This window comes from Oncorhynchus masou, chromosome 1 (assembly GCF_036934945.1).
Source record: "Oncorhynchus masou masou isolate Uvic2021 chromosome 1, UVic_Omas_1.1, whole genome shotgun sequence".
NCBI lineage: Eukaryota > Metazoa > Chordata > Actinopteri > Salmoniformes > Salmonidae > Oncorhynchus > Oncorhynchus masou.
Window position 1 is genome coordinate 15,607,137 of NC_088212.1, and position 24,375 is coordinate 15,631,511.

Consider the following 24,375-nt stretch of genomic DNA (forward strand, 5'->3'; position numbering starts at 1 on the left):
AGAGGGAGGGGGAGAGAGGAGACATCTTGTCTGACAAGGATGGGGCTGAGAAGAGGGAGGGGGGAGAGAGGAGACATCTTGTCTAACAGGGATGGGGCTGAGAAGAGGGAGGGGGAGAGAGGAGACATCTTGTCTGACAAGGATGGGGCTGGGAGACATCTTGTCTGACAAGGATGGGGCTGAGAAGAGGAGGGGGAGAGAGGAGACATCTTGTCTGACAAGGATGGGGCTGAGAAGAGGGAGGGGGAGAGAGGAGACATCTTGTCTGACAGGGATGGGGCTGAGAAGAGGGAGGGGGAGAGAGGAGACATCTTGTCTGACAAGGATGGGGCTGAGAAGAGGGAGGGGGAGAGAGGAGACATCTTGTCTGACAAGGGGATGGGGCTGAGAAGAGGGAGGGGGGGAGAGGAGACATCTTGTCTGAGGATGGGGCTGAGAAGGGAGGGGAGAGAGGAGACATCTTGTCTGACAAGGATGGGGCTGAGAAGAGGGAGGGGAGAGAGGAGACATCTTGTCTGACAGGGATGGGGCTGAGAAGAGGGATGGGGGGAGAGAGGAGACATCTTGTCTGACAAGGATGGGGCTGAGAAGAGGGAGGGGGGGGAGAGGAGACATCTTGTCTGACAAGGATGGGGCTGAGAAGAGGGAGGGGGAGAGAGGAGACATCTTGTCTGACAGGGATGGGGCTGAGAAGAGGGAGGGGGAGAGAGGAGACATCTTGTCTGACAGGGATGGGGCTGAGAAGAGGGAGGGGGAGAGAGGAGACATCTTGTCTGACAGGGATGGGGCTGAGAAGAGGGAGGGGGGAGAGAGAAGACATCTTGTCTGACAAGGATGGGGCTGAGAAGAGGGAGGGGGAAGAGAGGAGACATCTTGTCTGACAGGGATGGGGCTGAGAAGAGGGAGGGGGGGAGAGAGGAGACATCTTGTCTGACAGGGATGGGGCTGAGAAGAGGGAGGGGGAGAGAGGAGACATCTTGTCTGACAGGGATGGGGCTGAGAAGAGGGAGGGGGGGAGAGAGAAGACATCTTGTCTGACAAGGATGGGGCTGAGAAGAGGGATGGGGGGAAGAGAGGAGACATCTTGTCTGACAGGGATGGGGCTGAGAAGAGGGAGGGGGGGAGAGAAGACGGCTGAGAAGAGGGAGGGGGGAGAGAGAAGACATCTTGTCTGACAGGGATGGGGCTGAGAAGAGGGAGGGGGGAGAGAGGAGACATCTTGTCTGACAGGGATGGGGCTGAGAAGAGGGAGGGGGAGAGAGGAGACATCTTGTCTGACAGGGATGGGGCTGAGACAGAGGGAGAGGGAGGGGAGAGAGAGGAGACATCTTGTCTGACAGGGATGGGGGAGAAGAGGGAGAGAGAGACATCTTGTCTGACAGGGATGGGGCTGAGAAGAGGGAGGGGGAGGGAGAGAGGAGACATCTTGTCTGACAAGGATGGGGCTGAGAAGAGGGAGGGGAGAGAGGAGACATCTTGTCTGACAGGGATGGGGACATCTTGTCTGACAAAGAGGGAGAAGGGGAGAAGGGATGACAAGGATGGGGCTGAGAAGAGGGAGGGGGAGAGAGGAGACATCTTGTCTGACAAGGATGGGGCTGAGAAGAGGGAGGGGGAGAGAGAGACATCTTGTCTGACAGGGATGGGGCTGAGAAGAGGGAGGGGGAGAGAGGAGACATCTTGTCTGACAAGGACAGGGATGACAAGGATGGGGCTGAGAAGAGGGAGGGGGAGAGAGGAGACATCTTGTCTGACAGGGATGGGGCTGAGAAGAGGGAGGGGGAGAGAGGAGACATCTTGTCTGACAGGGATGGGGCTGAGAGAGGAGAGATGACAGGGGGGGGAAGAGGGAGGGGGAGAGAGAAGACATCTTGTCTGACAGGGATGGGGCTGAGAAGAGGGAGGGGGGAGAGAGGAGACATCTTGTCTGACAAGGATGGGGCTGAGAAGAGGGAGGGGGGAGAGAGAAGACATCTTGTCTGACAGGGATGGGGCTGGGAGACATCTTGTCTGACAGGGATGGGGCTGAGAAGAGGGAGGGGGGAGAGGAGACATCTTGTCTGACAGGGATGGGGCTGAGAAGAGGGAGGGGGGAGAGGAGACATCTTGTCTGACAGGGATGGGGCTGAGAAGAGGGAGGGGGAGAGAGGAGACATCTTGTCTGACAGGGATGGGGCTGAGAAGAGGGAGGGGGAAGAGAGGAGACATCTTGTCTGACAGGGATGTGGCTGAGAAGAGGGAGGGGGAGAGAGGGACATCTTGTCTGACAGGGATGGGGCTGAGAAGAGGGAAGGGGGGAGAAGAGAGGAGACATCTTGTCTGACAAGGATGGGGCTGAGAAGAGGGAGGGGGAGAGAGGAGACATCTTGTCTGACAGGGATGACATCTTGGGCTGAGAAGACAGGGATGGGGCTGAGGAGGGAGGGGGAGAGAGGAGACATCTTGTCTGACAAGGATGGGGCTGAGAAGAGGGAGGGGGGGAGAGGAGACATCTTGTCTGACAGGGATGGGGCTGAGAAGAGGGAGGGGGGAGAGAGAAGACATCTTGTCTGACAGGGATGGGGCTGAGAAGAGGGAGGGGGGAGAGAGACATCTTGGAGACATCTTGTCTGAGAAGAGGGAGGGGGAAGAGAGGAGACAGACAAGGATGGGGCTGAGAAGAGGGAGGGGGAGAGAGAAGACATCTTGTCTGACAGGGATGGGGCTGAGAAGAGGGAGGGGGAGAGAGGAGACATCTTGTCTGACAAGGATGGGGCTGAGAAGAGGGAGGGGGAGAGAGGAGACATCTTGTCTGACAGGGATGGGGCTGAGAAGAGGGAGGGGGGAGAGAGAAGACATCTTGTCTGACAGGGATGGGGCTGAGAAGAGGGATGGGGGAGAGAGGAGACATCTTGTCTGACAGGGATGGGGCTGAGAAGAGGGATGGGGCTGAGGAGGGAGAGAGAAGACATCTTGTCTGACAAGGATGGGGCTGAGAAGAGGGAGGGGGGAGGGATGTCTGACAGGGATGGGGCTGAGAAGAGGGAAGAGAGAAGACATCTTGTCTGACAGGGATGTGGGTGAGAAGAGGGAGGGGGAGAGAGAAGACATCTTGTCTGACAGGGATGGGGCTGAGAAGAGGGAGGGGGAGAGAGGAGACATCTTGTCTGACAGGGATGTGGCTGAGAAGAGGGAGGGGGAGAGAGGAGACATCTTGTCTGACAGGGATGGGGCTGAGAAGAGGGAGGGGGGAGAGAGAAGACATCTTGTCTGACAGGGATAGGGCTGAGAAGAGGGAGGGGGGAGAGAGAAGACATCTTGTCTGACAGGGATGGGGCTGAGAAGAGGGAGGGGGGAGAGAGGAGTGAGGGAAGGCCATGAAAGGTCAGTAAGACAGACTTAGTGACTGGCGGTGTGGAGGCTGAACAGAGGAACATGGAGATGTGGAGGCTGAACAGAGGAACATGGAGGTGTGGAGGCTGAACAGAGGAACATGGAGGTGTGGAGTTGTGGAGGTTGAACAGAGGAACATGGAGGTGTGGAGGCTGAGCAGAGGAACATGGAGGTGTGGAAGCTGAGCAGAGGAACATGGAGGTGTGGATTCTGAACAGAGGAACATGGAGGTGTGGAGGCTGAACAGAGGAACAAGGAGGTGTGGAGGCTGAGCAGAGGAACATGGAGGTGTGGAGGCTGAACAGAGGAACAAGGAGGTGTGGAGGCTGAGCAGAGGAACATGGAGGTGTGGAGGCTGAACAGAGGAACATGGAGGTGTGGATGCTGAACAGAGGAACATGGGGGTGTGGAGTTGTGGAGGTTGAACAGAGGAACATGGAGGTGTGGAGGCAAACAGAGGAACATGGATGTGTGGAGTTGTGGAGGTTGAACAGAGGAACATGGAGGTGTGGAGGCAAACAGAGGAACATGGAGGTGTGGAGGCTGAACAAAGACATAATCATTATGGTTGTAACCTTCTCCAGAGACTAGCATACGGTATTAATCACAACAAATGCCCTATATACAGCACTAGTCAAAAAGGTTTGGACACACCTACTCATTGCAGAATAATAGTGAAGACATCAAAACTATTTAAAAAAACACATATTTAATCATGTCATAGCCAACAAAGTGTTATATATTTGATATTTGATATTCTTCAAAGTATTCACCCTTTGCCTAAATGACAGCTTTGCACATGCTTGGTATTCTCTCAACTAACGGGTGTGCCTTGTTAAAAGTGTATTTGTGGAATGTTTTTCCTTCTTTAATTGTGTTTGAGCCAATCAGTTGTGTTGTGACAAGGTAGGGGTGGTATACAGAAGATAGCTTTATTTGGTAAAAGACCAAATCCATACTTTGGAAAGAACAGCTTAAATTAACAAAGAGAAATGACAGTCAATCAATACTTAATACATGAAGGTCAGTCAACGCGGGAAAGTTCAAGAACTTTGAAAGTTTCTTCAAGTACGGCCACAAAAACAATCAAGCGCTACGATGAAACTGGCTCTCATGAGGACTGCCACAGGGAAGGAAGACCCAGAATTACTACTCTGCTTCAGAGAATAAGTTCATAAGAATTAACTGCACCTTCAATGGAGATTTGCTTCTGCCAAGAAACACGAGCTATGAACATTAGACTGGTGGAAATCTGTCCTTTGGTCTGATGAGTCCAAATTCGAGATTTTTGGTTCTAACCACCGTCTCTTTGTGAGACGCAGAATAGGTGAATAGATGATCTCCGCATGTGCAGTTCCCACCGTGAAGCATGGAGGAGGAGGTGTGATGGTGTGGGAGTACTTTTCTGGTGACACTCTCAGTTATTTAGAATTCAAGGCACACTTAACTAGCATGGCTACCACAGCATTCTGCAACGATACGCCATCATATCTGGTTCGCACTTAGTGGGTCTATCATTTGTTTTTCAACAGGACAATGACCCAACACACCTCCAGGCTGTGTAAGGACTATTTTACCAAGAAGGAGAGTGATGGAATGCTGCATCAGAGGACCTGGCCTCCACAATCACCCAACCTCAACGCAATTGAGATGTTTTGGGATGAGTTGGACTGCAGAGCGAAGGAAAAGCAGCCAACATGTGCTCATCATACAGTATGTGGGAACTACTTTAAGACTGCTGGAAAAGCATCCAGTTGAGAGAATGCCAAGAGTGTGTAAAGCTGTCGTAAAGGCAGAAGAATCTAAAGAATCTCAAATTACTCAGGTATATTTTGTTTTGTTTACACTTTTTTGGTTAGTGTGTGTTTTGGGTGTGTTTCATAGTTTTGATGTCTTCACTATTATTCTACAATGTAGAAAATAGTAAAAAATAAAGAGAAACCCTTGAATGAGTAGGTGTGTCCAAACTGTTGACTGGTACTGTATATATTTATATATTCCTATATTTGTATATATATATATATATATATATATATATATATATTCCTATATTTATATATATATATATATATATATATATATATATATATATATATATATATACATACAGTACCATATATATATAAACAGTACCAGTCAAAAGTTCCTTTATTTTCTTTAATCTCCTACATACATGTCACTGTTACTTTGTAAATTGAAAGGACTGCCCCTCACTCCCCACACATGCACACATTTCATTTACCATTCATAACAACAAACACTTAACTACAGCTTTGATCTTAAATGTTGGGAACACTTTTTCTGTCTGTTCAATCACATTACTCTTAAAAGCTAGGTCAGGAAGAGAGAGAAATATCCCATTCAAAGTCCCCAAGAGCGTGATTTAAAATAAAATTACTTCAGAGTACATTGCTTCTTATAATAAAGTTCAGAACAGAAGAAATGGGGTTCAATGCGAGGTTAATTTTAGTTAATTCATAAACTCCCTGTTAAGGCGGAGCATAGAGTACGACTCTATTGACTGTGATAAGGACAGCACAGAGGGAGAGTGAAACAGAAGTCACTGTGATAAGGACAGCACAGAGGGAGAGTGAAACAGAAGTCACTGTGATAAGGACAGCACAGAGGGAGAGTGAAACAGAAGTCACTGTGATAAGGACAGCACAGAGGGAGAGTGAAACAGAAGTCACTGTTATAAGGACAGCACAGAGGGAGAGTGAAACAGAAGTCACTGAGATAAGGACAGCACAGAGGGAGAGTGAAACAGAAGTCACTGTGATAAGGACAGCACAGAGGGAGAGTGAAACAGAAGTCACTGTGATAAGGACAGCACAGAGGGAGAGTGAAACAGAAGTCACTGTGATAAGGACAGCACAGAGGGAGAGTGAAACAGAAGTCACTGTGATAAGGACAGCACAGAGGGAGAGTGAAACAGAAGTCACTGTGATAAGGACAGCACAGAGGGAGAGTGAAACAGAAGTCACTGTGATAAGGACAGCACAGAGGGAGAGTGAAACAGAAGTCACTGTGATAAGGACAGCACAGAGTGAAAAGTCACTGTGATAAGGACAGCACAGAGGGAGAGTGAAACAGAAGTCACTGTGATAAGGACAGCACAGAGGGAGAGTGAAACAGAAGTCACTGTGATAAGGACAGCACAGAGGAGAGTGAAACAGAAGTCACTGTGATAAGGACAGCACAGAGGGAGAGTGAAACAGAAGTCACTGTGATAAGGACAGCACAGAGGGAGAGTGAAACAGAAGTCACTGTGATAAGGACAGCACAGAGGGAGAGTGAAACAGAAGTCACTGTGATAAGGACAGCACAGAGGGAGAGTGAAACAGAAGTCACTGTGATAAGGACAGCACAGAGGGAGAGTGAAACAGAAGTCACTGTGATAAGGACAGCACAGAGGGAGAGTGAAACAGAAGTCACTGTGATAAGGACAGCACAGAGGGAGAGTGAAACAGAAGTCACTGTGATAAGGACAGCACAGAGGGAGAGTGAAACAGAAGTCACTGTGATAAGGACAGCACAGAGGGAGAGTGAAACAGAAGTCACTGTGATAAGGACAGCACAGAGGGAGAGTGAAACAGAAGTCACTGTGATAAGGACAGCACAGAGGGAGAGTGAAACAGAAGCCACTGTGATAAGGACAGCACAGAGGGAGAGTGATACAAAAGTCACTGTTATAAGGACAGCACAGAGGGAGAGTGAAACAGAAGTCACTGAGATAAGGACAGCACAGAGGAGAGTGAAACAGAAGCCACTGTGATAAGGACAGCACAGAGGAGAGTGATACAAAAGTCACTGTTATAAGGACAGCACAGAGGGAGAGTGAAACAGAAGTCACTGAGATAAGGACAGCACAGAGGGAGAGTGAAACAAAAGTCACTGTGATCAATGCCTCTCACATCTAATTGTGACACATCGATCTGCAGGTATACACATCCTGTTGATATTGACACTCACTCCTACATCAGTATACACAGAATAATACAGTATCAGTCAGCAGACTGTTTACCTTTGTCCTTAGACCATGACTGTCCTTAGAGATCCTCATTATTCTCTATGTTTGTTTAGGTCAGGGTGTGACTCGGGTGGGAAAGTCTATGTTTTCCATTTCTTTGTTGTTTTTGCCTAGTGTGGTTCCCAATCAGAGGCAGCTGTCTAATGTTGTCTCTGATTGGGGATCATATATAAGTTGTCATTTTCCTTTTGGGTTTTGTGGGATCTTGTTTTCTGTTTAGTGTCTGTACCTGGCAGAAATGTGCACTTTCTTTTTCACTTTTGTTATTTTGTTTGAGTGTTTTTTGAAAATAAAAATCATGAACACTTTCCATGCTCCACTTTGGTCCACTCTTCCTTCTACCAACGAGAGCCATTACAATGACTTTATAATGTTATAATTTAAGAGAATCATTCAAACATTTAATAACGGAATAGATGGTGAAACATGATACTACTATAAAGTAGCATATTTTGTAAGGCAAGATAAAAAAAATCATAGTAAAAATGAATGACAAGAAAGATGTCAAGAAAGAAGAAAGGTGTATTTAATGTTGAGAAAACATTAGGGCTTTGAGTACAATGATGATGAATAACTCATATTTTATTTTTTGAGGATTCATTTTCTAAATGTTGAACAATATACTGTTTTCCTTAATAACTGCAACCACATACAATTGTTCACAATATTTCCGTAGTCACTAGAATATTCAACACAATACTCTCGAATTAGTTAGAATTTACTGAAATTCAATCACTCAAATGTATTCAAATGGTTTGAAGAGAAGGTGTGCGGTGGTGGTGAGTGGATGTCGCTGTTGATGAACTTTCACCTTATTGGAGAGCACCAGAGGAGGTTGTCCCAGCCAATTACCCACTAGGGTTTGAGGGCTACTTTGACGGTCCAGATACACCATAGCTCCTCCCTGGCTTCATTTTCCATATTCTGGGTGGGTTCACGGCGAGACCTTTAACCTAATTTCAGGCAGCAATAAGATGAGCGTGTTAAACTGAGTTAAACCAACACGGTAGAACTGAGATGATGCCGTTGTCTCCCAGTTACGTTCCTGTTAAAACGGAAGGCATACGACAGTGTCTGAGAGTCTAAATGCTTCACTTACTGTCGTTACTATGGAGAAAATATATGCACGTCTAACTGTAAGTCACTTTGGATCAAAGAGGCTAAATGACATATAACTACATCATCACTACTCTCCTCAGTATTCCACTGTCAGTCAAGTGCATGATTGCACCCTCGCATAGTGTTCATACATGTTATTCACTATCTGTTACACAGTAATGTTGATGCCTCAGCAGCTCAAATCAATGCACTTTTTACTGTATCACAAAATACCAGTACAAAGATCGATCCTGAGGGAATCTGCAAACTACTTCTACTATTAACGCAGTGCATGAATGTGTTTGGCCCCTCCATTGAGAAGGTGCTGTGTGTTGCTGAAAGGCTGGAACATTAAGGGAGGTACTCAGAGCACCTCATCAGATGGGATTGTTGGTTTTAGAGACGATATTCAGTTATTTGCCTGGGCTAGAGTAGAGGTACTCCATGTAAACGCCACAATTAGAGGTATGGGACAGACTGCCACACAGGGAGAGATGGGGATGGAAAGACGGGAGGGGCGAGGAGAGAGGGGGATATGAATGGGAGTGGAATGGAAAAACGCTTTCTCACAGTACCCCCCCTCTATCTCCATTAAAGCCTGTGTGTGTTCCTCTGTGGCCTGCTACCTTGCTCCTGACACCTCTCTCATGCTGGCCATCTGTGGAGGGGTCTGCATGCAGTGTGGGTGAGGACCCTTAAAGGAGCTCTTAAAGGGGCTTTGTCTCTGAGAGTGTGTGTGTGGGGCCACCAGGCAGACTCAAAGTGTGAAATCAAAGCTCATGAGCCCTTCCATTCCATTGGGAACACACACACACACACACACACACACACACACACACACACACACACACACACACACACACACACACACACACACACACACACACACACAGCCTGGCAAGGCTAATGGGTCAGTGTGGTGGACCGGGCCATCTGAGTGTGTTGGAAATAAAGGATGGACCAAACCATCGGACAGATGGGGTGATTGATGGGCTGAACAGTCTGTGAAGGTGGGATTAGTGGAGGGAAGGGACCACTTTCAAAGTTAGGGGTGCTATTGCGAAGTTGAGGGTGGAGAGGACAACCTAACAGTGAGAGAGAGAGAGAGAGCGAAAGAGAGAAAGACTCAAAATGGTGATACTTGACAGTGTCTAGCTCTCACACCAACAATGCTACCAGAGGCCCCTGCATGGAAAAAGAGGACCCACAACTTCACTCAAATGAGATTTCAGGCTATGCACTTCTGTTGAACTAATTGGTTCGATGACTAGCATGTGCACTTCACTTTCGCAGTCCATATTTTTCCATCACAACACTTGTAACTCTTGTTGCAACCCAGATGGAGGAATGACAAGACAGCGAGGCAAAGATGTTGTTGCTTAAGTTCTGGTCTGAACCTGAATACTTTTACTGTAGAGTAGCTCCAGCAAACCCCAGACTGAGCTATGAGTACTGTATTGAGGTCAGCAGGGATTTCCATTTGTTTCTCCGGTAATAAACAAAGGCAGAGCCATTAGGCCTTGCTCCAACCAGGAAATGAAAGACTACGGCAGCTCTATCTGCTCATGTGTGTGAGTCCTCTCCCCTGAGTGAGGCCAAACTAACTCAGTCCCACTTCTTTTCCATTAGATAACACACACTGTGAAAAAGTCAAGTAGTGCTGTCTACTGTATACCTCATTAAAAGTAAGAAGTAATGGAGAAACAAGAATGCAAGAGAAACGTTTCTCCCCTAGATTCATTTCAATCTCCCCAAAATAAATGTAGTTCTAAATGAGATGTTCTGTAATCTAGATACGATCTCTAAGGGTTCTTATTGGCCATTGTCAATGACACCAAATTGATAGATTGATGTTTTATTATACATTAGGCGTGGGAAGAATACATTTTGTGGAAACATACAGACAAGGGGGAGTGCCGTTTAGCAACAGATAACAGAAGTTATTCGCTCTTCATAGCAGAGAAGAAGATTTTAATGTAATTTGAAGAGGTTTTAGTTGACTTACCTGTGACGTCTGCTGCCATCAGCCCCTCTGATCTGATGACCTTAACCTGGACCACTCCCACATCCTTCAGGTTGTGGAACGACCTCAGCACACTCTGCAGGTTAGAGGTTAGAGGTCAGAGGTCAGGGGTGATGGGTACATTGAGTACATTAAGCTGTGGGAAACAGTTCAGGACAGTTCAATTTACCACTGACATCCAAACGGTCACATTAAGTGAAGTCGAATGGGCAAAATGTATTTTCATTGCCCAGCCAGTCAACGTTCCTCCTTCTCTCTCTTTTCTTCAGTTTAACACACAGACACTACGTTCAGAAGAATGTCATTACCTTTTCTGTTTTGTGTGAAGGAGAGAGAGAGAGACAGAGAGAGAACGAGCTAGAGAAAGACAGGGAGCGAGAGAGTAAAACACACGCCATTTACTGATAGATGTCATATAGAGAAATTGCAGAGCTCAGACACTTCCCACTTCCACTGAGGCATGACTGGGATTCAGGCAGTGATGTGATAGTTACTGGGCACCATCACATATTTACTGGTCATACTGGTGTACACACACACACACACACACACACACAGCACTCTCTACAGGGTACAGTGATCATCTCTCGACTGTATGATGATGAAACCAGCCCAGTCTGCTGTGACTTTTTCTATCACTCAATGAAAACACACATCTCCATGTTAGCGGCAGCCTCATTGTCCCTTCACAGAGGTCAGATAGGACACAGGACAAGCCTGGCAGCGTAAATGTATGGACAAGTCTAGCAGATAAAGGAAAGAGCTGAGGAGGTGCAATCACACACACACACACACACACACACACACACACACAGCCTTGCACTGAGAGCCATGCTGGCGTGTCTTAAAAGCAGAGAAAACACACTTCACTTCAATTTATTTCTCTCTCTGGCAATAACCCCCTTACATACCCAGAGGAGTAATTATAATTTACATTTCAGAGTCAGGGCCAGGCTACAGACTTCATTTATTATAAACTCTGTCAGTCTCTGCCTGTTTCCAGCGATATTATTGTTGAAATGCCGTAGAATGAAGATGAGAGGAGAGGAAGGAGAAGGGGAGAAAAACCTTTCCACATAAGTTTAATACATGATTTCTCTGAAGATATGACAGCTTATTATTTTGTGATTATTGAGAGACGGCCTGAAAAAAAGAGAGAGAGAGAGAGAGAGAGAGAGAGAGAGAGAGAGAGAGAGAGAGAGAGAGAGAGAGAGAGAGAGAGAGAGAGAGAGAGAGAGAGAGAGAGAGAGAGAGAGAGAGAGAGAGAGAGAGAGAGAGAGAGAGAGAGAGAGAGAGAGAGAGAGAGAGAGAGAGAGAGAGAGAGAGAGAGAGAGAGAGAGAGAGAGAGAGAGAGAGAGAGAGAGAGAGAGAGAGAGAGAGAGAGAGAGAGAGAGAGAGAGAGAGAGAGAGAGAGAGAGAGAGAGAGAGAGAGAGAGAGAGAGAGAGAGAGAGAGAGAGAGAGAGAGAGAGAGAGGAGAGAGAGAGAGAGAGAGAGAGAGAGAGAGAGAGAGAGAGAGAGAGAGAGAGAGAGAGAGAGAGAGAGAGAGAGAGAGAGAGAGAGAGAGAGAGAGAGAGAGAGAGAGAGAGAGAGAGAGAGAGAGAGAGAGAGAGAGAGAGAGAGAGAGAGAGAGAGAGAGAGAGAGAGAGAGAGAGAGAGAGAGAGAGAGAGAGAGAGAGAGAGAGAGAGAGAGAGAGAGAGAGAGAGAGAGAGAGAGAGAGAGAGAGAGAGAGAGAGAGAGAGAGAGAGAGAGAGAGAGAGAGAGAGAGAGGAGAGCGTGATTGAGAGAGAGAGAGAGAGAGAGGGAGGGAGAGAGAGAGAGAGAGAGAGAGAGAGAGAGAGAGAGAGAGAGAGAGAGAGAGAGAGAGAGAGAGAGAGAGAGAGAGAGAGAGAGAGAGAGAGAGAGAGAGAGAGAGAGAGAGAGAGAGAGAGAGAGAGAGAGAGAGAGAGAGAGAGAGAGAGAGAGAGAGAGAGAGAGAGAGAGAGAGAGAGAGAGAGAGAGAGAGAGAGAGAGAGAGAGAGAGAGAGAGAGAGAGAGAGAGAGAGAGAGAGAGAGAGAGAGAGAGAGAGAAAAAACATGGCTGATTTGTGAAGCCGGAACATTTCCATAGCAGAGGAATTTCTGATTTGCAGGGCTGCCTTTTCAGGCCCTCTCAATAGACAGGCAGATAGATTGAAAAGCTCAGGAGATGAGGCCTCTTTATTTTTTTAATGAAAGGCTGTAGAATATATTTTCCCACCCTCCAATCCATCCTCCCCCCCACCTCTCATCCCCCTCTCATCCTCCCCCACCTCTCATCCCCCTCTCATCCTCCCCCACCTCCCATCCTCCTCCCCCTCTCATCCCCCCCCCACCTCCCATCCTCCCCCACCTCCCATCCTCCCATCCTCCCCCCACCTCCCATCCTCCCCCACCTCCCATCCTCCCTCACCTCCCCCATCCTCTCCCACCTCTCATCTACCCCCACCTCTCATCCACCCCCACCTCTCATCCTCCCCCAACTCCCATCCTCCCTCACCTCCCCCATCCTCCCCACCTCCCATCCTCACCCCCTCCCATCCTCCCCCACATCCTACCTCCCATCCTCCCCCACCTCCCATCCTCCCAGCTACCAACCTCCCCATGTCCCATCCTCCCCACGTCCCATTCTTCCCCACGTCCCATCCTCCCAGCTACCAAGCTGAGGAGGCTCGCTCGCTCTGGGTTCAGCCTAGCCCCATTACTGTTGAAGAGGATCCACCCCCCCCATCCACCACCCCCTACCCGCCAGCAGGGACTAAGGATCGGGAGGTGGGGGGTGCATGTGGCGAGAAAGGGGGGTTGGTTATATGGCGGGGCCCCAGCTTGATTGACACCTTGTCACCGTGACGTCTTATTCCATCTCTGTTGTGGTGAAAATGAATGTCAGCGCGCCGGGCCTTATGACTCGCTGTCATCTTGGGGGTGTCTCACCTTTTATCAACACTCCAAATAACATTTCATCCCCACCGACTGCTGGCTGGACAATCCGATCAGGGGACATTCAATTGGATGACTGTGAAATGTCATAATAAAAATGGAATGCTAAGAGCTTCCTCCTCCTCCTCTCTCTTCCCTTTCTCTACATCTCTCTCTCTACCTCTTCTTCTCTGTGTGGGTTGAGGCTCTGAGTTATGGGGGTGTATGGGGTTGTTATGGGGGTGTTATAAGGTATAGGAGCTGGTGGAGTGGAGTGGAGTGGCAGCACTTGAGGAGAGGTCAATGTGTCCCCCTCCACAGGTCCATTAAGACACATCAGTCCAGGTCCTTCTTGGCAATTAGTATGTATACATCCCACCTGCTCTGCTCCCCTCCCCTCGCCTCCATACAGCTAATATAAACAATACACTGCAAAGCAGCGCCATTACTGGGCGGAACACTAGTAAATCAACACTTATCTGTTAGGTGCTTAGCAAGACACACATACATAGAATGTCACGTTCGTACAGACGGGGACAGAAATGTGGAAACCTTATCATAAAAAACTGAATGTAACTCAGTGAACGAGAGAGAATCTGTACAGGGATGGGAAAAACTATGAGACGTTTAAACTGAAAGAAACCATCACAAGTACTGCACATACAACTTCCCATAGTAAACTCTCCTGTAAGAGAAACACATCTCACAGCTAGAGACACCAGTCCTCCAGCACCTCACAGCTAGAAACACCAGTCCTCCAGCACCTCACAGCTAGAGACACCAGTCCTCCACCACCTCACAGCTAGAGACACCAGTACTTTAGCACCTCACAGCTAGAGACACCAGTCCTCCAGCACCTCACAGCTAGAGACACCAGTCCTCTAGGACCTCACAGCTAGAGACACCAGTCCTCCAGCACCTCACAGCTAGAGACACCAGTTCTCCAGCACCTCACAGCTAGAGACACCAGTACTTCAGCACCTCACAGCTAGAGACACCAGTCCTCCAGCACCTCACAGCTAGAGACACCAGTCCTCTAGGACCTCACAGCTAGAGACACCAGTCCTCCAGCACCTCACAGCTAGAGACACCAGTCCTCCAGCACCTCACAGCTAGAGACACCAGTCCTCCAGCACCTCACAGCTAGAGACACCAGTCCTCCAGCACCTCACAGCTAGAGACACCAGTCCTCCAGCACCTCACAGCTAGAGACACCAGTAGTCCAGCACCTCACAGCTAGAGACACCAGTCCTCCAGCACCTCACAGCTAGAGAGACACCAGTCCTCCAGCACCTCACAGCTAGAGACACCAGTCCTCCAGCACCTCACAGCTAGAGACACCAGTACTCCAGCACCTCACAGCTAGAGACACCAGTCCTCCAGTCTAGAGACACCAGTCCTTGTAGTCCAGCAATTAAGCTAGAGAGACACCAGTCCTCCAGTCTGTTTGTAATTAACAACCACAATAGACAGAATAGCATCCAAACCTATTCCAGGGGGGAATAACAGCTATAAGCCCACCCGTGTGGCTCTTCATCAAACAGACCAAAGCCTAGGGCCAGACTATAATGGAGACACACACATTACAATAAGCCATATAGGATGAGAAAGGGGACTTGGAGAAACCCAGCGTCTCCAGAGTCCACTCTCAGGTGTGTATTATCAGTTCTCTTCAATGGGGGCAGATTAATGGGAGGGAAACGCCTGCATTGTAGGCTGACCTCGGAAAGCACTTTAAACGGGCTAATGTCTTCTTCCTTCTGCTGCCTCACCATTTACACAAGGACTTACCGTGGAGGGAGGAGGGGCTTGTCAGGCAGCCAGCTGAAAGCTGAAAGTCATCTGATATGACTGTGCTGTGTTAATGATGTTGGGCCGGGCCAGTAGTGAGAAGTCAGGGACAGGTCGTTCCTCGACCATACGTTTTTAAGGAGCAATCTTCTTTGCTTCAAAGCTCAGGCGCTATGACGATGATAATGCATGGCACTTGAAACCCTCACCAACCCCCTTCCTGGTTGGTTGGTTGATAGGGGGTGGGAGGTGGGGGTGAAGGCTAGGTGGTGTGTTAGGGAGGTTGCAGTGATTAGTACTAGTGGGTGTTTTGTACGGCTGTCTGCTAGACAGCTGATTCCAAACTGATGATATCAGGGAATACATTCGCCCGAGCAATGCTTCACACACATACACACACACACACACACACACACACACACCACATTCATGAACACATGCACAGACACACTGAGACACACAAACAGACGTGCACACACACACACACACACACACACACACACACACACACACACACACACACACACACACACACACACACACACACACACACACACACACACACACACACACACACACTCGGACTAATTCGCTGTGGGTATTGTACAGCATTAGTACCAGCACTTGCTGTTATCTGTGTGTCTTGATAAGGTACATCTTTATTAAATTCTCTCATTAAAAGGGCATCAGTCAGGAGAAAAGGAATATGCTAATGGAGGCAGTCCTCTTCAAACCAAACCACACTGTCCCCCTCCAACTGAAGAACCTACATAGAGAGACGATGAGCAGAACCTACACAGAGAGACGAAGAGCATATCCTACACAGAGAGACAGAGAGCAGAACCTACAAAGAGAGACAGAGAGCAGAACCTACACAGAGAGACGAAGAGCAGAACCTACACAGAGAGACAGAGAGCAGAACCTACACAGAGAGACGAAGAGCAGAACCTACACAGAGAGACGAATAGCAGAACCTACACAGAGAGACAGAGAGCAGAACCTACACAGAGAGAGACAGAAAGCAGAACCTACACAGAGAGACAGAGAGCAGAACCTACAGAGAGAGACAGAAAGCAGAACCTACACAGAGAGACAGAGAGCAGAACCTACACAGAGAGACAGAGAGCAGAACCTACACAGAGAGACAGAGAGCAGAACCTACACAGAGAGACAGAGAGCAGAACTTACACAGAGAGACAGAAAGCAGAACCGAGACAGAGAGCAAGCATGAAAACGAGGGAAAGAAAAGATGGGGGAAAATGTCTCTTGTTTAACGCACAGAAAATCAGGGGCTCTGGAGTTGTAAAAGGTGAAATAGCTTTTTCTTTTCATTTTGCATGCCTACCCCTGCCAGCACAACCCTCACCCCTTACTTCTCGCTATTACTATTACACACACACACACACACACACACACACACACACACACACACACACACACACACACACACACACACACACACACACACACACACACCTCCCGGTCCTAGCTCAAAGTGAGTGAAGGAAGAGAGGCACACCCGCCATCTGACTAGGTCCTAGAGCTCCCCCCGTTGAGCGTAGGATGCCACTGCAGCGCGGGAAGTGCTCTCGTGGCCAGCCAATGAGCTGTTAGCATTGTATGTAGGTCACACGTCCGTGATTGGCCTGTGGAGCGCTCTCCACTGGAGCTCACCCAGATCAACCACACAACCCAGCAGGACTCTACACTTAAATTAGAGCACAGTTTACACACACACACACACACACACACACACACACACACACACACACACACACACACACACACACACACACACACACACACACACACACACACACACACACACACACACACACACACACACACACACACACACACACACACACAATCAAATGAAGTAGGTTGCAAGAATATGGTGAAGATATAAATGACACACACAGTGCTGTAGGAGTATTCAGTCCCTGTCTTAATGAAGGTGCACAGCGTTGGAACAACAGTCCTCCAGGACTCGATATGCATAATCAGACAGTAAAGCATCTTCCACCAGATGACATACTGTTGATATATGACGAGTGTCCCCCATCAGGCCTGTCAGAGAGGGAGCTCCAGAGCCCGAGTGAGTGTTTGTGTGTCTGTGTCTTTGTGCTGGGCTGATGGCTGAGTGACAGCCAGTGAAGGGTTAACAGCATTAAGACAAAAGAACAGGCGGAATGTATTGTGTTGTGGCGGGAGGGCCTCAGGAGGACAGGGAGCCTAAGACTCCTCAGAGAGACACCATGCCTTTTACAGCAAACACACTGAGGTCCTACTGACGGGTTCATTAACATATACACACACACAGTAACACACTAGCACACTCCACAGAGACTTTTACATATTCACAAATATAAATATTCACACCCACTCACACTATGGTATAAAACCCTAATACGCTAGAAGAGAGAAGAGCGATTCACGGCAGCTTCAGTTTCAATAGAATCTGTCAGGCTGTCTTCTCTCTTAGCCTATCAGCCCCTATTTCTTCCACTTCTCTCTAACTCAGCCTGTCTTCTTCTGTCCCCTCCCCTCTTTCAGCAGTAGTTAGCAGGTCAAAGCCATTTGATGGAAATGTTGGGGCAGTATAAGGATTGGTAGGAAGGCCCAAAAAATGGTCAAAGACTCCAGTCACCCAAGTCAAAGATTGTTCTCTCTGCTACCGCACGGCAAGTGGTACCGGAGCATAAAGTCTCGGACCCAAAGGCTTCTTAACAGCTTCTACCCCCAAGCCATAAGACTGCAGAAAAATTATTCAAATGGCCACCCAGACTATTACATTGACATCCCCCTTTGTTTTTACTGGAAACTTCACCCTGGAGCCATTTAGAAAACGGACAGGTGAGAAAAACAGGGCCTGGAGGGTGTTGTTTCTCTGAACGATCCATTTATCAGTATTGATTGGCTTATGAATCTACTGGTTGGAAATGTGATCTAATGAAAAACAAGTTCACATTGCTGTACTGACAAGTCCGTGACATTATGCTGCAGCTTCATGTCTCCACAAGAGGGAGCAGGAGAGACCTAGAGTCTGGTAGCTGCTATTAAGGTCACATAGGCTGTGTTCAGACAGGCAGACCAATTCTGACTGGTCTTTTGACTAATCAGATCAACAACAACAAATCTGATTTGAAAAAATCTGATGTGATTGGTCAAAAGACCAATTAGGGTTAAAATATCAGAATTGGCTGCCTGTGTAAACCCAGCCCTAGTGATGCAGACACGCATGCATAGACACACACACACAAACTAACTCACATATCTCTGTCGTATCTGGTGTCTCTCGTGTGTGTCGTCCAGGATGTTGACCGACAGGTCCGAGATGGACACTGCAGCTGCCCCCGTGAGTGTGACCAGCAGCACCAGCATGCCCTCGCCATCCTCCAGCGACAGGTCAAACTTATGAGTGTGCTCTTTACTGAGCGGTGACAGGTCTATCGAACACCTGAAAAACACACACGTATTTGGAATTTCAGACGTACAAGTCTATGTAGACTAACATTGGGAGGAAAAAACAAAACCACGAGAGTGAGAAAGAGTGAGATGTTGGTAAAAGCAGGAGAAAGAGGGGACGAGAAAGAGTGAGGTAGAATATACAAGAGAGAGGTAGAGGCAGAGATGGGGAGAGAGATAGAGAGGAAGAGATGGGGGGAGAGAGAGACAGAGAAACAGGGAGAGGGATGTGGGAGAGAGAGAGAGAGAGAGAGAGAGAGAGGCAGAGCTGTGGGAGAGAGAGAGAGAGAGAGAGAGAGAGACATCAGACATCTACCAAAAAGCAATTAGTAGCCAAAAAATACAATCTCTCATGGACAACAACATTCTCCAACAGCAATGAAGGTGTACATTTGCCTGTTTGGAACATAAACTTTATATTTGACAAATGAGCCTCCTTGGCTAATTTAAAGAAGCATAAGAGCAAACCAGAAATAACAGATAATGAAAAATGGTTTGATAATGATTGCAAAAATCATTATCAAAAAAATTATTGCAATACAAACACACCCTAAGAACAAAAAAGGAACAGAACATTAGAAATCAGCTGGATGGAATTGAGGAATCCATAGAATCAAACCACTTCTGGGAGAATTGGAATAAATTAAACAAACCTCATCATGAGGAATTGGCTCTCCAAAATGGGGATATGGGGAGAAATCACTTTGCAAACCTCAGCACCTGGTATCAGCCTACTATACTAACGCTTAACCACTTAATAATTAGTAGTTACTGTATTTCTGACTGTACTATTCTTTCTTTTTGCAACATGAAATCAGTATGAGTTAGCATGTAGAACATTCAGGGCCTAAACTCATCAACCTTTGGACTGAAGAGTTTCGCACTGGAGTTCAACAAAAATCTTAAAGATGTTCACATCTTCATTTTGCAGGAGACATGTAAGGCAGACATTGTCACTCACTGTCCCACGGGCTACAGAGAGGTAATTGTGCCATCACAGAAAAACAGCTCTGTCAACAGAGACAAAGACTACAAAATCTAATTGATCCCCTCAAAATTAGGAAATATCACATTTGGTTAAAACAAACAAAAATAACTTGTACCCCGAATCCCCGAATTACTCAGAAGAGATCTTCCCCACCCTTGGGAAGGAGACGTGCCATTTCCAGGCCCAAGGAAATTACTGACCAGGAGCTCTATAAGAAACTAAACTATTACTGACCAGGAGCTCTATAAGAAACTAAACTATTACTGACCAGGAGCTCTATAAGAAACTAAACTACTACTGACCAGGATCTCTATAAGAAACTAAACTATTACTGACCAGGAGCTCTATAAGAAACTAAACTATTACTGACCAGGTGCTCTATAAGAAACTAAACTATTACTGACCAGGTGCTCTATAAGAAACTAAACTATTACTGACCAGGAGCTCTATAAGAAACTAAACTATTACTGACCAGGAGCTCTATAAGAAACTAAACTATTACTGACCAGGAGCTCTATAAGAAACTAAACTATTACTGACCAGGAGCTCTATAAGAAACTAAACTATTACTGACCAGGAGCTCTATAAGAAACTAAACTACTACTGACCAGGATCTCTATAAGAAACTAAACTATTACTGACCAGGTGCTCTATAAGAAACTAAACTATTACTGACCAGGAGCTCTATAAGAAACTAAACTATTACTGACCAGGAGCTCTATAAGAAACTAAACTATTACTGACCAGGAGCTCTATAAGAAACTTCAGGCTCTCAAATGTAAAAAAGCATGCGGATCTGATGGCATCCTAAATTAGATGCTAAAAATCACGAGTGCAAAATGTAAATTGGCTATATTAAAACGGTTTAATTTGATCCTGAGTGTAGGTTATTTTCCTGACATCTGGAATCAAGGACTCATAACCCCAATCTTTAAGAACAGAGACAAATGTGACCCTAACAATTACAGAGGCATTTGTGTGAACAGTAACCTGGGGAAGGTTTTCTGTAGTATTATAAATGTAAGAGTTCTAAACTTCCTTAATAAGCACAATGTCTTGAGTAAAAGCCAAATAGGATTTATACCAAAACATTGCACAACTGATCATATTTACACCCTACACACCCTGATACATAAACATGTCCACCAAAATAATACCAACATACACACTTGCTTTATCGACTTCCAAAAAGCATTTGATTCTATTTGGCATGCAGGACAGTTCTACAAAGTAATTGAAAGTGGCGTAGGGGGTAAAACATATGATATAACTAAATCAATGTATACTGGCAGTATGTGCAGCATCAAAATTGGCAAGAAAAAAACTATTCTTTAACCAGGGGCAGGGCCTTCACCAGGGTTGCAATCTGAGCCCTACACTCTTCAATATTTACATCAACGAATTGGCCACTATTCTAGAAAAATCCTCAGCCCCTGGTGTTAATCTCCACAATTCAGAGGTTAAATGCCGGCCCTTCACAATTGACCTATGCCTGCTGTCACCCACAGCACATGGCCTACGGCAGAGCCTGGACCTGCTAGAGCAGTACTGCCAGACCTGGGACTTGGCAGTAAACCCCCAAAATACTAAAATAATGATTTTCCAGAGAAAATCCAGATCTCAGGAAATTAGACCAAAGTTCACAATTGGTACAAAATATATACTGCACACACTACAATTATTTAGGTTTAAAAATATGCTCAACTGGACACCTTAATGATGCAGTGAATGAACTGAGAGAGAAAGCACGCAGGGCATTCCACGCCATTAAAAAACAAATGTACCTATTAAAATTTGGCTAAAACTAATTGAATGTGTCATTGAAGCAATTGCACTTTATGGCAGAGAGGTGTGAGGTCCACTTGCAAAACAAGATTTCACCAAATTTGACAAACACCCTATTGAAACCCTGCATGCAGAGTTCTATAAGAGGAAAACTAAAACAATGCATGCAGGGCAGAATTAGGCCAATATCCACTAATAATAAAAACTCAAAAAAGAGCAATTAAGTTTTGGAAACATCTCAATACAGTGACCCCCACGAATATCATTACCAAGCCCTGCAACGCCAAGAGCTGAGCAAAGAAAAGTGTCCCCTCATCCAGCTGGTCCTGAGTTCACAAACCTGTTCTACTAACACAATGAAGCCTCAAGACCAGAAAATACAATCAATCAGAATAAACCAAATTACAACACAGTCAAAACAAAACTACATTGCAAAGCAAAATGCAGTGCTATCTGGGCCTAAATCGACTACACTGTGGCTAACTATTTGACCATGGTTACTGAAACCTTATAAAAAGCGTGACAAAGTACAGGCTTAGTGAGCACAGCCTTGCCATCTCTCTCCATCAGTCCAGTGTCATGTCAAGCAAGTTGTGCAATAGGTAGCAGGTAGGCTCACTGGTTGTGTGTGTGTGTGTGTGTGTGTGTGTGTGTGTGTGTGTGTGTGTGTGTGTGTGTGTGTGTGTGTGTGTGTGTGTGTGTGTGTGTGTGTGTGTGTGTGTGTGTGTGTGTGTGTGTGTGTGTGTGTGTTAATGACCCTGTCTGTTGGACCTCAGCAGGCATGGAACAGATGAGTATTTAAGGAGGGGAACAGCCAATTACAATAGACACTAGCTCCCCAGGAAGAGGACACTACCAGCTCCTCCAATCTCCTCTCTGAGCTATTAGCCTCCTGTCTTTCAGACTTAGTGGGGACTTGTCAGACAAACATACACACTAATGGACACAAACACACAAGTAGCAGATGAAAGTCAGGCTAACGGTCCTGTGATGACTGCGACCTCAAAATCAGTGTCACCTTCAGCCCAAGAGGGAATCTCACATCAGCTAAGCACACACACTGCAGACCCTTAGAGCATACTAACAGAGACAATAAGGAAACTATTGGTGCGGTGTGTGAGTATAAGCGTGTGTGTGTGTGTGTGTGTGTGTGTGTGAAAAGCCCACCTGCCCATGAAGTCGTCCTTCTTGCCTGCGTCTTTGTCCCAGACGGTGATGTCGATGAAGCCCCCCTGCTCCTCATAGAGATGGAAGTCAAACTGCTCTCTCCACTGGGGGTTCAGAGTCTTGGGTATCGTCTGTGGAAGAAGCACACATATGGTCGCGTGTGTTTCCCCTTATCATTGTTCAAGTTCAAGTTGTATTTGTCACAAGTACATTGAAATGCGTAACATGTCCTATTTCTTTGTATTTGTGTGTATCTAAAACAAATACCACTAATGTTGACAACTGACAACGCATCTTCTTAGCTTTGCTTTTCCTTAGGGTGCTTTTTAGTTGTTCAGTTTGTGTCAATCTTTAGTTTTTTATCTTATGTTTGTTGTGTAGTATATATTTTAGCTATACATTTGATAGTTTTATCTTGTAAAGCACATTGCGTTGCATGTCTGAAATGTGCTGTATTAATAAAGCTTGATTTGATCTATCATCTAATGCTAAAGTCTGCTGCCTTTGATTGATTGATAGCTAAGAATTGTCTAGGAAGTGTGTTGGTTGGTACAGTGTGATAAGGCTGGTGGAGGTACCTTGCTCTTGTATTTCTGATGGCCCAGTCTGAACTTGACGTAGGGGTCACTGAAGCCGTTGGCGTCCATAGGCTGGAGGTCATGACCCTCGATCAGACTGATGCTCACTATACCTCTCCACAGCTGAGCTTTCCTGTGGACATCTGACAACCGCATACTTGAATGCTGCTGCTAATAAAACACACACACACAGACACACACACACACGAACAGAAACAGAGAAATGCTCAATATGATTCCAACTTGTGAATCGTGACAATCAATCATAGTACTCTACCTGCAGACACACAGCAATATAAACACAGGACAGACATGGAGACCATACAAAGAGATGCAGGCAAAGGAACAAACACACAGTCAAACACAGAATATGTGAGTAGAGTCAACTCCTGGTTCAAAGTTTGTCCAACATGCTGTGGATCAGCCCTGTACCATAGCGATATACACAGAGTAAACCAAATATTAGGATTAACTTCCTAATATTGAGTTGCACCCCCCTTATGCCATAAGAACAGCCTCAATACGTCAGGGCATGGACTCTACAAGGTGTCAGTGTTCCACAGGGATGCTGGCCCATGTTGACTCCAATGCTTCCCACAGTTGTGTCAAGTTGGCTGGATGTCCTTTGGGTGGTGAGCCATTCTTGAAAAACATGGGAAACTGTTGAGCGTAAAAAACCCAGCAGCCAGCACTGCAGTTCTTCAAAGCGGTGCGCCTGCCACCTACTACCATACCCTGTTCAAAGGCACCTGCATCTTTTGTCTTGCCAATTCACCCTCTAAATCCCACAGAATTTACATTTGAATTGTCTCAAGGCTTAAAAATCCTTCTTTAACCTGTCTCCTCCCCTTCATCTACACTGATTGAAGTGGATTTAACAAGTGACATGAATAAGGGATCATAGCTTTCACCTGGATGTCAGGGAAAATGCAGATGTCCTTAACATTTTGTATACTCAGTGCAGATACCTGATCTGGGTTCAGATCCCACCAATGGACCTTGTACTGTCAATTCTACAGGCTTATGTCCCAGGCTAAGGCTACACAGTCACTCACATACTAACAATCTCTGGCTTTTCACCTGGGCCTGTGAGGTTCTATGTAGTGTTTCAAAGTAGGAGTGCTGATCTAGGATCAGTT

General features: G+C 46.5%; 1 protein-coding gene across 1 annotated transcript in view; it reads right to left on the reverse strand.

Moving 5' to 3' along the window:
* Window positions 1–24,375, reverse strand: part of LOC135520375 (multiple C2 and transmembrane domain-containing protein 1-like) — a 268,937-nt gene that overhangs the window by 84,066 nt on the left and 160,496 nt on the right. Inside the window, exons 7-10 of the mRNA XM_064945916.1 lie at window positions 23,237–23,407; window positions 22,659–22,789; window positions 18,524–18,710; window positions 10,506–10,599 (exon numbers count right to left, since the gene is read on the reverse strand). Of these exons, the coding sequence (XP_064801988.1) occupies window positions 10,506–10,599; window positions 18,524–18,710; window positions 22,659–22,789; window positions 23,237–23,407 (583 nt within the window). The remainder of the gene's footprint in view (window positions 1–10,505; window positions 10,600–18,523; window positions 18,711–22,658; window positions 22,790–23,236; window positions 23,408–24,375) is intronic.